We start from the raw sequence: 15,852 nt of genomic DNA on the forward strand, positions 1-15,852 counted from the left end.
GTCTTGGTGATTTTTTTTTTCAGGAAAAAGTCTTAAAATGCACTAATAACTTCAGATGTGCATTCATGCATATTGATGCATTTATCAATGCACTTACCTATATATGCATTTTTTGAGTTCAATTGAAATTCATCTGCTGAAAGTGACGTAAATATCACTCTCTAAATACGAACGTGGAAATGTCTCAAAAAATGTGAAAGATTTGTTTCGAAAGTGGAAATTAATTTATAGATTTTCCGCGGAATAAAAAACTTTACCTGTTGGTCCAGTTTTCTCAAGTTGGGTTAATGTTATCAAAAAAGCGCCAGTCATAAATCGTTCTAAAATTTCAAAGAGCTTAAAGTGCATCTATTTTTTTGGCTATGTTTTTTCTATTGAAACCGATAGAAATTTCTCAGTGTTTTGTGCATCTCAAATCAGGGATGAAAAGGCTTCAATTGATATAGTTCTCGAGCTAATTTTGCGTAGAAAAAACAACCGGAACAAAAAAAATCAGCGTTCTGATAAATTACAGTTTAGTTTTTTCGATGCAAATGCCAGACAGCCCGATACAAAACAGTGCAAGTTAATTCGAATGAATTGGTGGTTTCAACCGAGAAAAATTGGCAAGAAGAGACCACCACGTGCTCCCCCGCGCTTGCGTTTGGTAAAGGAGGTATGGTCGCGCGACTTTTGCGACCAATCCAGATGCTTCTGTTTTGATTTCAATCAATTTTATCGACTTTCACAGAAAGTTATTACTTCGGACTGTTTTGTATGGAAATGTTGTTGTACCGACTGGGTTTTTTAAGCTCTGGAGACCTCGCCAACTACTGTTCTCTGGGTGCTTCACTTCCTAGCCCAGCACTACGACTACATCGGGGACCAACAGAAGGAGGCCTTAGAGTGCATCAACGAAGCAATAGAGCACACTCCGACATTACTGGAATTGCTTCTGGTCAAAGCGAAGATACTGAAAGTTTGTACAAGTTATCATATGACCCATATTTGCAAATAGCCACAAACCTGATTAAGCTTACAAGAACCAAGTGTCTTTCACGTATCAAGTTGTTAATTTTTTTTCAGGAAACAGTTCAAATTTGTTACGCTGAAGCTTGATTTTTTGCGGTCTTACTTATGATTTCTTTTAAAATTTACTTCGTTTCCTTTTAAAAATAAAGGCAGACTTCACTACTGAACAGCAAAATTGAAAAAGTTGCGAAAAAATGTGCGACTTCTGACTTCAAAAATGGAAAATTAGACTTTAAATGGAACTGAAAAAAATACCTATTGATCCAGTTTTCTCTATATGGGATAACTTTAAGAAAAATTGCCAATAATGAACAGTATTTGAAATTCAAAGAGCATTCCAACATGATAAATTTTTGCGCTTAGAAATTTCAAAGCTGAAACATGTTCAAAAATTTTCATTAAGTTTTTTTCCTTTTCCTTCTTAAAACACGAGCGGAGCGTGGTGTGATAGTACGATGCCAATTTGTTTCCAACCTAATTCGCAAATTAAAGTGCTTTTTTGGTGGCCTTATGAATCAGTAGGCTGCATGCATTAGCATTATAATACCATGGGAATTTACATTTGATTAGTATTAAGTTAACACAGTAGATGCTTTTTTAATTCATCAATTGAACCGGAAAAAGCTATTTGTTTCATACAACACTATACTAATTAAAATCCCATTTCAGAATTTTTCCAACTCGATCTACTTCGCGGAATTTTTGAATCGCATAATTTATTACATGTTAAATTATTGTGATTGCCGGGTCTTTTCTGTTATACGGCTCAAAATAGATAGTTTTGACAAGTTTGAAAACGGGAGTACTTGAGATGTAATTGCTCAATTCTCAGTGGTTGGAAATGAAGCCAGCCGAGACAAAAAGCTTGAAATCATTATTATACCGAAGCTCATTTCGCCGAAAAACTCAAAATTGACCAAAAATATGCTATTTTTCAAATGAGCAACTAAGTGTCACAGTAAACTATGCTGTGACAAAAATACATGGGTTAAGTGGCTTCAAGAAAATGAAATTGTCAGCTGTTCTGGAACTTTTTCAAACGGTCAGCCAATGGAATTACAAACTTTTGAAAAAAATGACATGTGGCCCTGCCGTAAGGAGGGTTATTCTAAAAGTAATGGTCTAAAAAAAGATGCGTTTTTGGATGTTACCAGGCAACTATTGGAAGACATTGTTTTGTTTCTTTATTCGTGGGCCTACTAGCTTACGACTACAAATTTTTGCGAAAACGAATTCGATTTTAGCCAAACTTCGACGGTTTGTTGGAACTTTTATAAAGGAGAAATTTGCGCGATGTCAGTGATGGAAAAACTGACTGTCAATGGAGGAGAAAGAAATTTTTGGTAACTGGCGAACGTTTTTTTTTCACACCGAAAAATCAACCTCGTAAAACTTTCCCCCGAACAGGGTTTTTGGGGAATATTGTCGAGAAACGAAAGATTTACTATACGCCGTACACGATCGTCGGGCAGCAACCCTCATACCTATAATAAGAGAATCTATACGCCCCGAACCTCCATTTGTTCGGATGAGTGAAAATCTTATATCAAAAAAGATAGTGGAAATCTGTCAATCACTCACAAAATTTTATGGGGACCCAATATCTTTTGTCACACAAATTCTATTGAGTCTGAAAGGAGCAACGCAAAAAAGAAATAAACGCCAATGCTGTTTAGTTAGAACCCAAATTGATTTGCATCTCTGAATTTATGTGGAGAGAGAGAGAGGCAAAACGTTCGAAATCGGAATCAATTTTCCGAGAGTTTGATAGAAGTTGCTCGATTTTAGCCCGCCCCAAACTCTCAATAAAAACTTAAAGCGGACGAATATTATTTCTTTTGTGTTCTGTAAACTGTCACAGTTGGTTTGGTTCACAAAAGTTTTGACGGCAAAGGTCCTGGGTTTGAATCTGACCCGTACATGTTTTTTTTGAATAATTATGGGTCGTTAAAAGGAAAACGCATTTTAACACTACTGCCCCGAACACTTTTCAAGTTGGTTGTATATTCACTAATCGTTTTGTTGAAATTTCTTTTTTGTTTTTAAAAATTTTTCAATTTTGCCAAAAAAATTTTAGTTCTCAGAATCTTCTACTGATTTTCAAAATATTAGTACTAACCTCTCAAATCTGATACTGTGGGTTAAAATGTGATAACGGGAAGTAGGAAGGTCCCCTGCATTAGCAGCCCTTTACAAAACGGTTTATATAAAAAGTTATCGCCTTCGGAAAAGTCAAATTTTTGATTTTTTGACCGATTCTTAAACTTTATGAATATTCTCGAAAACTAGTCTGCTATCTCAGATTTTGGGCTCAATATGAAAAACGGGTTGCCGGAAGCATATTTGTTTATGCGACTATGCCAAAATTTTTCTGACATCAAATGTTATGGCCCTAGGAAAAGTCAAATTTTGTTTTTTTAAACCGTTTTCTTGAAAGCTTCCGAGTTTTCTCGAGAACTACCCTCTCAAATCTGAGCTTTTAGGTTCAATCAAAATTACAGGTTGGGTAAATCCCTTCTGCATAATTTGTTTTGCCCAAGATTTTTATACAAAAAGCTATGATTCTCATAAATGTCAATATTTTGAATTGTCGACCATTGTGTGAACTTTTCTCGATAACTATCCTGACAGATCTGATATCATTGGTTTAATCGAAACAACAGTTTGTTGAAAGCCTAAATTTATTATTGGCTATGCTCAGTTTGTTAGAGCAAAAATTTATGGTCTTCAAACAAGTCAAAATGTGTCGACATTTTTCTTATAGTCAGTTTTCTACGCTTGATTTCTGATTTAATTTGATTTTTTTTATCATTCGTGTTCTAAATATTATATCACCCCGCATAGTTAAAATTTAATATAGCCCTACCACAATACGATTTTTTGTATTATGGGGGATATGTTTTGCTGAAGCTATAATGGAACGAGCTGATGTGTTTATTTTTACTTTGCTTGAAGTTTTTGTTCACTGCCGCTTTAGGACTTCATTAGAAAAATCCCATGATAGCTGGTTTTTGGGTTCGGTGTCATTTCATTAGAGTTTCAAAGTGTCGATAACCGAATTGATTTCTCTACGCACATCATTCGTAATTTTTTCAATGTTTTTAGCCAGGGAAAATTTTGACAGCGTTTTTAGCTCTCATTTTCGGCGTTGTGGCTGTTTATTTATTTGGACGCTCGCTTTTCGGTTTGATTTTCTAAATAGAGATTTAATTACGCACTTCAATAGACTGACGGAAATAGGACAATAAAAACAGTTTTTATTAGAAGTTCGATTTATTATGTACGATAATATGTATGATTGGAAATTTTGTTTGTTGGGGTCATATGGGTCTGTGAACTAAGTAATTACGCTTGCGATTTGCAAGTGTTACCAACCCGGAATATAGACTTTTTGATTATCAGTTTTCCGAGCAATTTTAAAAGTTTACTTATTGCTCAAATTGGGTTGATTTTATAAAAAAAAGTCTATCATAAAGTTTAAGGAGCTTTAAGGTCGTCTATTTTTTTTTCGAAACTCGAAAGTTGGGTTTTCAAAAAAGAAGTGAGTTTTTTTTCTGTTTACTTGCGTTGATGTTTTTCCAACTCTGTTGGCTATGTTATTGTGAGGAATTTATAGTTTCCCGTATTGTGATTTGTTAAGTGTAAAATACAATTTTGGTGATCGGCTATGTTGTGTTTGTAGCATTGTGGTGATATCGAGAATGCGTGTGAGGCACTGGTAGAGTGTCAGAGTCTTGACACCGCAGACAGATATCTGAACTGCAAATGTGCAAAATATCTCCTCAGGGCAAGCAGAGTGCAGGATGCCATAGACATGTGCTCAAAGTTCACCAGGGTTCGTGTGTTTTTATTCAGTCTAAACTGATAACTTAGTTCTCTTTTTCTTACCTTTGATTCTCTCGCTGATCGGAACTGCTAGTATTAGTAATTGCTTGTTGAAGCTACACTGATAGCCTTTTTCAGCTTCATAATATATGTTTAAGATTGAGAGTTAATGAAGATCATTTTTGCTGACCTCGAAAAACAGGTTAACGAAGTTTTTGAAGGCTCTCGTCTGTCCATTCGCGAAAAGCCTAGATTCTCAAGTGATTCTCGTCATCCTGAAGTAGATGCTGATAGCCTTCCAACATGCTCATCTCAATCTTGAGAACTCAGTTGTTTTTCAGGACCTTTATTCCAATAAAATATCCAAAACACTGCCTTTTTAGAAGCTAATAGGGCTGAAAACCAAAAAGAGTATGTTGATGATACAAATTTCCACGTAGGAAGGCCAGGAAGTTGTGGATAACTTGAACGAGATGCAGTGTCTCTGGTTCCTCTCGGAAACAGGCGCCGCCTACCAGAGAAAGGGAACCCTCGGGGAGGCCCTGAAGAAATGTCACCAGGTGTTGCGTCACTTCGAGGAAATCTGGGAGGGCCAGTTCGACTTCCATGCCTACTCCATGCGCAAGATGACTCTCAGGGCGTACGTGCAGCTGCTGAAGTTAGAAGACCGGATATACGAGCAGAGGTTCTTCTTCAAAGTCGCCGACATGGCGATTAAGGTATTGTCATAGGAATATATGAATACGAATGATTTTTTGGATCCTAACCTTTTGTTCGGATAGAAATGACAATGTCTGAATATAAATAACGGCAGCTTACTTTGACCTGTTTTTTTAATGGATTCAGTTCGTCAAATTTTCAAAACTACCAAGTAATTTAGCATACTACACTAAAAAATTAAATACGAACTGTATCTCTGCTAATGTTTTGTTTTTGGTTTCAGATGTACCTACATATCTTCGATAACCCGCACAAAGAAGAAGTTATCGACGAATGTGAGTTATATATATCCACAGTATTTATGAAACGACCCTCTCACCATCTAAAGTGTCGCCTATTTGGTACTATTTTATGTCGTTCATTTTAATCAAAATAGGGTCTTTATGGTGCTTTGAGAGAGCACAGAAAATCAGTTTGGTCGTCCTAAAAAATGGTCAAATTTTTTTGAGAATCTCCCCGTTACGGAAAATTTCTAGATCTGAGCCAGTGTCAAAGAAAGTATATATATTTTATCCTCTAATTCATACCAAGAAATTTTGAGAGATCGTCAAATTCATGATATTCATTTTCTTCTTGAAAGAATTGTTATATGTTATTTTCGACACTTGTAAAACTACACTTAACGGTTGGAATTTCAAAGTGTTGATGAATTTTACTCATTACTTGTATAGGTCGTCTTGTTTTTTGTTTTGATTTTTCGTGGTTTGAATTTGATTTTGAGTTCAATTCAAATTCATTTGCTGAAAGAAAGGCAAACTACTTTCGAACAGCAAAAGTTCAAATGGCTTAAAAATGTGAATTACTTTAGTTTCTTCGTATCATTCTGTTTTTTAATAGGGTTAGTTTTATGAAAAAAGTCAAACGAAAGATTCTTAAATTTATAAAGCTTAAATTAGTATGTCCAGTTTGTTTTTCCGAAAATCGGAAATTGAAAGATTGGAAAAAAGTGAATCATTTCTTTTCGGTTTTCCTTGACTTTTTTCCATTATCTGTTGGCTATTGTTTCTACTCTTAACTGAATAGCGTATGAATGGCTTTAGCCAAGCTTTCCCTTACGGAATTGAAGAAACTAAGGAAGAAGCAGGAAAAAGAGGCGAAAAAAGCAGAAGATCAGCGGAAGAAGGAAGAGGAAGAGAGACAAAAACAGCTGCAGAAACAGAGAAAGGAGGACGGAGACGCAGAGGGACCGACCTTTGCGGAACTGATCCCGAGTAAACTGGAGAGACCCGAAGACCCCCTGCACGAGGCAGAGGCATTCCTGAAGCCGCTGTTGACTTACGGAGACAAGTGCATCAACACGCATTTGTTGGCATTCGAAGTGTACTTCAGAAAAGGTGAAAAAATTATTTCGTTTGTCATATTTTTCTATCACGGATTTTAATAATCGCAGAAGAAAAGTTTCAAATTTTGTGTTTCAAATGTTTTAGACGTTTAATATCGACGTTAAAATAAAAATTGAAGTCTCTTATTTTAATGACGATCTTCAGCGTTGAGAAAAATTTTACATCTGATGTTCAAATTGTTCTCAATTTTTGATTTTGATTCTGAAGATCTAAAATAGTTTTATGGTTGAGTGGATTGCAATTTTGGTGTGTTTACAGAGAAGGTTCTTTTGATGCTACGGTCACTAAAACGAGCTTATGTACTGGACCCGAAAAACGCTCAACTCTATGTCTGCATCGTTAAATTTGCACTCTTCGTACAGAAGTCGCGCAACACGGACGAAATCCTGCAGCAGGTCATAACTAGCCAATCAGAGGCCTTCTTACCAACAACCAATGAGCTTCAAGCATCAAATGAACGTTTCATTGAGGAGCATTCAGAATCATTGCCACATTACTCGTCAGGTATGTATGAAAATGGTCATATTATACTATCAACCAAACATTGTATCTTCAGTCGGAAAATATCAAGTATATGAGTCGGAAAAATATCATTTGTATTGTAGGTTATCATTCCATATTTAGATAATTTATAATCAATTATCAAATTGATTGTCCAAGAAACCTTTGCATTCTAAGTTATTTTTTCAGGATTGCGCGTCAAACTTCTATTGGAAAAGGAAAGCCCCGAAGATCTAATTGAAACACTCATAAATGCAATTCCAGCTAAGAAGTCCTCATTGAAGGTAAAAATGGTATACAACTTTTTTGATTATTTGCAGTTTCCAAGTATCACTTCCTTGAGCTCTTAGTTATTGTTCCAACCGCGTCACTGGAAAGTGAAGTGAAGGAATTATGGATTAGCCTATTTTTTGTCGCCAAATTAAGAAAGCTCGTAGTTTGTCAAGAGTAGTATCATATTAAAGCCCTTTCAGCCGTGATTTGGATTTCAAAATGAAATCGAAAAAGTTGTCTCAGATTTAAGAAAAATTGTTTTGGTTGTTATCATTTTTCAAACTAAATGACACGAAGTTTACGAGAATAACATTAACTCTCAATTCTAAAAAATTTTAACACCAATTTAGTTAATATGATCTCTAATTTGTATAATTTACTCATTTCATTTGCTAATTTTTTAATAAAAAATTTTGTCGAAAAAATGATTTTTTTAAAGTTTTTAGTCTTAGAAAACTTTCTGATTTTCGAGTTTTTTTTTATTTCAATCGTTGCAGTCGGAAAACATGTGCTAATTGCACAACAGCGGGCTATCCTTGTTGTGTTCTAGGATTCCCTTGAGCTTTTCGACCTGATATGCGGGAGCCCGGCTATTTTTGGAGCTGTTTCGGATGCTTTGAAAGTTCGTGTCAGTGAAGCGTTCGCAGCTAAACACCCCCTATCAACATGCTTCAACCACCCAAACAACGAAAGCTTACTAACATCTGCTGTGAACGGCGCAGTGAACTCGTCTGAACATTTAGCAAACGGGAAAATGGAGCCTGATGAGATCGAGCAACTAAAAAGCAGCAATATTATAGCGAACACCAACCACACAATTTTGACGAACGGAACTACAGCAAATTGAAAAAAGAGAAGAAAAATCTATTGTTAAGTGATTGAAGTTCATTTTGTTTGGAGAGAATTCATTCTTGAGTTGCTTTAAAATGTATAATTTTCAATCTAACAGGCTTCATATTTCTACTATATTTGCTATTATCACATTAAATATTCAAATTTAACATGTTTCGTACTAAGCTAGGTATTAACCTCCAAAGACATTATTGAAAGGAATATGATAAAATGGCCGAAGATGACTTCGAACTAGGACGTTTTATTGAGGTCAAAACATGATGGTAAAAAAATTAAACCCATCTGCTTAAGAGCAATGAACGAAGTGAGTTCTCTAAATTATACTGGGCGACATTGAAAACGCATCATCAGAATTATTCAATTTTTCAGCTTGCTAATTTCTTTTTTTTTATTTCAACAGTGTGAAAAACTTGAAAGCTTTTTAATGAAAACTGTGAAACGGATGTCAAAAATGTGATTCCATTTTTCTGAAAGAGTTCATATAAATACCTTTTACTTGCATTTTAAAAGTTTAAATAAAAAGTTGTCTATTTGATCGAAACAAAAAATTGTGCGATATTTTAGAAAAATCTGTTCGAAATTGCAAAAAAGCGGGCGGGGAGTACAATATATCCTAAGCAACAGTAAGACGAGTTCTGAAAAGATACGGTTTACGTTGTCGTCGACCGTATCGTGGAATGAAGTTGCTACAGGCCATAAAAGAGCAAGATTGGAATGGGCAAGAAGTGCTTTGAGTTGGAGAAGCAAGATTGGGCCAGAGTTCTTTTCTGGGACGAATGTAGGTTTGCTTTGAAGTCCGACGATCGAAGAGTTTTTCTGTATAGTAACAGGATCACGTCTGAACCCAAAAATGTTATTGAGTATGAAAGATAGGCAAAAAATAAATCAAAGCAGAACTCAACCAAAACTCATTGAAGGAACTTTAAATGCACATAAAAACCTTGACGCGCTTTTTATTCCTGAAGCTCAACCATTCCTTCAAATGTCGCTAGATTTTATGGTTTTTCAACAAGAAAATGCAAGACCTCATACTGCCCAACTTGTTAAGCTGTTTTTCAGGGAAATCAATATTACAAAAACTCCTTTTCCAGCAAACAGTCCGGACCTAAACCCAATCGAGTATCGATCGGAATATATGATGCAAAAAATTCGGGCGAAAAATCCTCGAAAACTGGCCTATTCTTTTGTTGATGTTTGAGTGAATGCACTTCTAGTTTTTCAATGCAAAGACCTATACAATTATTCATTCAAGCAAAAGGAGGACACACGGTACTTATTAGCAAGAAATTTGGTTCGTTTGAATATGTATTTGCTGAAAGACTTTTTTTATGTTGCGTTTTCAATGTCGCCCGGTATAGGCGTCTTGCTGATTATTTTTTTAAGGAATAAGTCTGTAAATGTGTTCACGCTCACTTTTGATTTTGCGCTCTTCGACTTGTGGTTTCTTTTTAAGTTCAGTGCTATTCCATTGTTAAAAGTAAGGCAAACTCCGTTTTCGAAAAACAAATGTAGAGGTCACGAAAAACGTGGTTGTTTTCTAATTTCGAAAATGGAAATTAATTATCAGATTTCCCAGCTAAATTAAAGTTTTACCTATTGATCCAGGTTACCCAAACTTGGTTAATTTTAATACAAAACTGTCGATCATAAATTATTCTACAAGTTGAAAAGGCTTCAAAGTCATCTATTTTTTCTTCGAAATTCAAAATTTGAAGGTTTTTCAAAAAATAAATCCGTTTTTATTTTCAGTTTTCTTGCGTTCATTACTCTCTTCCATCTGTCATTTGGCTATGTTTTAAAAATGCAGTCTCTGGGAATGAATCAAAACGTTTTGATTGAATAGTTTTGAAAAATGTTCTTACGATTGTTTTAATCTTTTTTTTTCAAGAAGTATGATGCCCTTTTAGCCGTGGTTCGAGCTGCAATAAAAAATTTGAAGGAACATTTTCTCAGTGTTGAAAAAACGCGGATAGAAGTTTTGGCTTTTCAGACTAATGCAGAGTGAAGAGTAGATGAATTTGGGCTGTAGTTATTTTTAACTTCTTTCATTAGCTACGTTTCAGATCTCACTACCTGCTCTCCCCGATAAAACGACCAGCGACTAGAATTTGCAAAAAGAACATATTCGTGTACTTTAGGCTGCTCTTTGGACTGGTGGTTTTTATCCTTTTTGGAGCGGCAGTATATAAATTTAAAATGTGAGAAGTTATTTTTTTCAGTGTTGTTTTCCAAGAATATTTTTTGTCTTTGTAAGTGTCGGTGGACGTAGTTCTGACTCTTATATGTTTCGTGATAATTTTCAGGCGAAATCTTAAAATATACTCGCGCTCAAATTTACTTTTTTTTTTGCGGCGTGGCTTTTGATTTCATTTCAATTGTAGTTCAGTTTCTTTGTTAAAAAGAAGGCAAACTCCACTACCGAAAAGGGAAAGTGTATAAGTCACGAAAAACGTGATTGACTGTTTATTTCGAAAATGGAATTTATATATCAGATTTCCCAGCGAAACAAATAAAATATACTTATTGATCAGTTTTCTCAAATTAGGTTAGTTTAATTAAGAGTTATGAGCGTAGTGATCACTCTTATTTAGGTCTTGGTGATTTTTTTGTTTTTTTTTTCAGGATAAAGTCTTAAAATTATTACGCGCTCAATTTTGATTTTTCGCGGTTTGACTGTTGATTTTTTCAAGTTCTGTTCATTTCCTTTATTAAAAGGAAGGCAAACTCCATTATCGAACAGCGAAAGTGTAAAGTTCACAAAAAACGTGATCGTCTTCTACTTTCGAAAATGGAATAAAAAAATGCCTATTGATCCAGTTTTCTCAAACTGGGTTAATATTATCGAATAAAAGCCAATCATTATTTGTTCTAGAAGTTCAAAGAGCTTCAAGGGCTTCTTTTTTTCTTTGAACTTTGTAAGTTGAGGTGTTTTTGATGCCGAAAGCGTAGAAAATTATCCCGCATTGAAATTGCTGCAAATTGAATTTTGGTCGTCTAATTTGGGCTCATTATTTTTCTATACGACTCAAGTTTTATCAAAACTATTTTATGTTAGCTGGTGGGGGCGAAACAATATGGCTCAAATTTAATAGTTTTTCAAAATTTTCTGTAACAGAACTATTTGAGGGCCTTATACAGGGCAGTCACTGTTTTTGAGGCTTTGATCTGATATACGAGCAGTCTCGTATAATGCATATAAAAAGCGCCAAAGTTGAATAGATGTTGAGGTTCTTGAGGCTATTCTGTTTTTATGCCATCTGAAAGGTATTGATGTTCTGAGCAAAACATTAGCAAATATTCAACACGTGATTATGTTGTGCGGGTTTATGGGGCTTTATAAATGGCCAATTGATTTAATTTGGAGTAATTCGTAAAAGCGATGATTTAATCTGTCCCAATCTATTATATATTTAAATGCGAGCTTCACTATCTTGCCATGTTTAAGCTTTTCAATGCGATTCTTGCCTCCAAATATGACTGTTTCCAAGATGTGTCGTTTGTTTGGTCATTTTGTTAGGTGAGGCTCTGTAAAGGGACTCCCAGGGGTTGCAATTTTGCCCTCCAAATGTGACTGCTCAAATCCTTGTAGTTTTCGAGATATGACGTTTTTTGTGATTTTTTAAAAATTTTTGAGAGAACTTAAATTTGAAGTTGCTCAAAGTTTGAAATTACCAACCCTGTAATTGGGTGCTGTCAGAGGTTCGTTTTGTGCTAGTTGAATTGAAGCAAGATATTTAGTCCTATTAATAAGTTCTAGGCATGAAACATATCGATTGCACTCTAAACAGCTTGTAGCTGAAGTTTCATAGCTGAGCAGTTCAAGTGCTTCAATTTAGCTTGAGTTTGCGAAGTGGAACTTCGTCGCGTGCAACTATTCATACGCGTTGAAATTTAGTGACTTAGGCGTAAACGTCTAGAGTTGTCTTCAAAATATACATAAACACAAAACAAATAAAGTTTCAATATTTTGCACCATAAATTTCAATTAATTTCGAAAGTTTTTTGCAGGAGTTATGCTAAATACGGCTTCCTAAACTAATTAAGAGTAATGAACGTTGTGAAGACTCTTTTATAGGTCTTGCTAATTTCTTTTATAGGAAAAAGTTTTATGTGCATAAAAGTCTAATAATTACAGATGTGCAGTTAATCCTTGTAGTTTTCGAGATATGACGTTTTTTGTGATTTTTTTAAAAATTTTTGAGAGAACTTAAATTTGAAGTTGCTCAAAGTTTGAAATTACCAACCCTGTAATTGGCCGCTGTCAGAGGTTCGTTTTGTGCTAGTTGAATTGAAGCAAGATATTTAGTCCTATTAATAAGTTCTAGGCATGAAACATATCGATTGCACTCTAAACAGCTTGTAGCTGAAGTTTCATAGCTGAGCAGTTCAAGTGCTTCAATTTAGCTTGAGTTTGCGAAGTGGAACTTCGTCGCGTGCAACTATTCATACGCGTTGAAATTTAGTGACTTAGGCGTAAACGTCTAGAGTTGTCTTCAAAATATACATAAACACAAAACAAGTAAAAAAGTTTCAATATTTTGCACCATAAATTTCAATTAATTTCGAAAGTTTTTTGCAGGAGTTATGCTAAATACGCTTGCTTCCTAAACTAATTAAGAGTAATGAACGTTGTGAAGACTCTTTTATAGGTCTTGCTAATTTCTTTTATAGGAAAAAGTTTTATGTGCATAAAAGTCTAATAATTACAGATGTGCAGTTAATCCTTGTAGTTTTCGAGATATGACGTTTTTTGTGATTTTTTTTAAAATTTTTGAGAGAACTTAAATTTGAAGTTGCAGAAAGTTTGAAATTACCAACCCTGTAATTGGGTGCTGTCAGAGGTTCGTTTTGTGCTAGTTGAATTGAAGCAAGATATTTAGTCCTATTAATAAGTTCTAGGCATGAAACATATCGATTGCACTCTAAACAGCTTGTAGCTGAAGTTTCATAGCTGAGCAGTTCAAGTGCTTCAATTTAGCTTGAGTTTGCGAAGTGGAACTTCGTCGCGTTAAATGGTATCTGATAAATCTAGTACTTTGGCAAATAAGGGGTGTAAATGGTTTTCATACATTGGCATTGGTCTTTTTTTGTGCTGGAAAAGGATTTTTGAGCCCTTATGCAGCATGTTTTTTTTGCTTTTTTAGAAAAAAAATTCCAGAAGATTCCGAAGTATATTAGCTTTGTTCATTCAGCAAGGCCAGTAGCACGTAACACCTGAAATAAGTGGCCGCTTGGAGTATTGCATTAACTTCATAAAGATGAAATTAGATGATGTTTAGTACTTAACAAATGTATTAACATGAATAAAGCAATTGTTTTGCTTTTTTTGGAAGTCAGATTTGATCTGGCAGTAGAAAAGTGCAATCATGTAAACGCACTCGAAAAGTTTTTTCTGAGGAATAGTTTTTCTTTCATTCAAGGAACGGCAGAACCTTGATATTCAATTTGATTCCTATCGTAATATAATGGGAGTTATAGACAAGGATAGCCGGTTGCTGTGCAAGTAGCACTGAATGTTTCAACCACATTCTCAGAAAAAAATTCTTCGAGTTAGTGTTTTTCTTGTACGTTGCGTGTTGATGCAACTATTCATACGCGTTGAAATTTAGTGACTTAGGCGTAAACGTCTAGAGTTGTCTTCAAAATATACATGAACACAAAACAAGTAAAAAAGTTTCAATATTTTGCACCATAAATTTCAATTAATTTCGAAAGTTTTTTGCAGGAGTTATGCTAAATACGGCTTCCTAAACTAATTAAGAGTAATGAACGTTGTGAAGACTCTTTTATAGGTCTTGCTAATTTCTTTTATAGGAAAAAGTTTTATGTGCATAAAAGTCTAATAATTACAGATGTGCAGTTAAGTGTATATGCACTTTTTGAGTTCAATTGAAGTTCATCTGCTGAAAGTGACGTAAGTAACGCTCTCCGAATACGAACTGAATAAAAACAACGTTCCAGCTGAATAAAACGTTGTTCAGCTGGAACGTTCCAAATAGATTTCCAGCTGAATAAAAACTTTTCCTGTTGTTCCAGTTCTTTCAAGTTGGGTTAATGTTATCAAAAAAGCGCCGGTCATAAATCGTTCTAGAATTTCAAAGAGCTTAAAGGGCATCTATTTTTTTCTTTGATATTCGAAAGTTGAGATTTTTTCAACAGAGTTTTTTTATGTTAACTTGCGTTCATTACGCTTTTTTTATAGTGAAAGCTGTTTTTTTTATATTGAAATCGTGTTTTTTAGCTAACATTGGGAAATTTTATATATTGAACGTTACTCGGTCGCTTTACTCGCTCGAAAATAGACGAAAAACCAAAAATTTCAAACCGGTTTTTCTCGACTGGGGGAATTTTTTCAGTATCCATAGGAAAATTATGTGATAACTATTTCAATCTTTTCAGCCTTGATTCAAGCTCCTATGAATAATTTTTGCAATGTTCTCTTGGTGACGATAATTATTTTGTTCTGTTCATTTTACAAAGTGGTAAGGAAGTATGGCGTAATGTTTATATTTTGAGTGATTTTTAGGTGCCTTAAAGAAAACTAAGAGGGGTTCAAGCGTGGCATCTTCTATGAGTTGTAGCACAACATCAATTTTTAACGGGAAAAACATCAGGACATTTAAGGGAAACGATTTAAAGTTCCTTTTTTTAAGTTTCATTTTTGTATGTTTCTTCATCAATCATTGTGATCCGGACGATGTGAAACATTCTTGTAAAAAACTGAATATTCTTTTTTACAAAATCAAGCGCTTGTGTTACTCTGCGAATTATCTTTTTCTAGCCCAAGTCGCACAAATTAGTGCCACTTTCTCAAAAGTGGCGAGTTTAGTCTCTGTGTACGTGGTGTTTGGTAAGGCAATAGACTGCAAAGCTGTAGGTAAACGATGGCGTAGGATCAGTTCCCATATGTGGGAAAGTTTTTGTCCTCCGTATTTCAGTATATTTTTTGTGTTTCGGGAGGAGGTCTTGCTATTTGAATTGAAAGCTCCCATTTGCCATTTATTGCTTGTTTGCAAAGTGCAACTTTTGATTTTCAGGTCTGTGATGGATTCGGACCAAAGTGATATCGACAATGACGTTCCAGGTTATCAATGCTTTTTGTTTCAAATTCTAACTCACATTTGTTAAACTCAAATTTTCTTTAACCTGAAAAATAGTTTTTTTTTTCTTACTGTGCGTCATATTACATTGTAAGCCAATACGAACGAATTTGTTCCAAGTACTTAACCTGGCCGTTATACATCAGTGCCTGGAGAATTTTCTCAACGTTCATTTTGGCAAACTTCATGGAAGAAGGCTGAAAAGTAAACACGAAGGTTTTACTGCG

General features: G+C 34.8%; 2 protein-coding genes across 5 annotated transcripts in view; both read left to right on the forward strand.

The window, feature by feature from the left end:
- The window catches only part of LOC134845881 (N-alpha-acetyltransferase 15, NatA auxiliary subunit-like), a 361,253-nt gene extending 352,579 nt beyond the window's left edge, over positions 1 to 8,674 (forward strand). Inside the window, exons 10-17 of the mRNA XM_063862993.1 lie at positions 792 to 958; positions 4,694 to 4,846; positions 5,277 to 5,555; positions 5,780 to 5,831; positions 6,597 to 6,890; positions 7,158 to 7,403; positions 7,590 to 7,684; positions 8,224 to 8,674. Of these exons, the coding sequence (XP_063719063.1) occupies positions 792 to 958; positions 4,694 to 4,846; positions 5,277 to 5,555; positions 5,780 to 5,831; positions 6,597 to 6,890; positions 7,158 to 7,403; positions 7,590 to 7,684; positions 8,224 to 8,520 (1,583 nt within the window). The 3' untranslated portion in view covers positions 8,521 to 8,674. The remainder of the gene's footprint in view (positions 1 to 791; positions 959 to 4,693; positions 4,847 to 5,276; positions 5,556 to 5,779; positions 5,832 to 6,596; positions 6,891 to 7,157; positions 7,404 to 7,589; positions 7,685 to 8,223) is intronic.
- The window catches only part of LOC134845880 (X-linked retinitis pigmentosa GTPase regulator-like), a 409,218-nt gene that overhangs the window by 341,938 nt on the left and 51,428 nt on the right, over positions 1 to 15,852 (forward strand). For all 4 annotated transcript variants that reach the window (XM_063862991.1, XM_063862989.1, XM_063862992.1 and 1 more), the window contains exon 2: positions 15,561 to 15,609. In XM_063862991.1, the coding sequence (XP_063719061.1) occupies positions 15,570 to 15,609 (40 nt within the window). In that variant the 5' untranslated portion in view covers positions 15,561 to 15,569. The remainder of the gene's footprint in view (positions 1 to 15,560; positions 15,610 to 15,852) is intronic.

Source organism: Symsagittifera roscoffensis, chromosome 5 (genome assembly GCF_963678635.1).
Source record: "Symsagittifera roscoffensis chromosome 5, txSymRosc1.1, whole genome shotgun sequence".
NCBI lineage: Eukaryota > Metazoa > Xenacoelomorpha > Acoela > Convolutidae > Symsagittifera > Symsagittifera roscoffensis.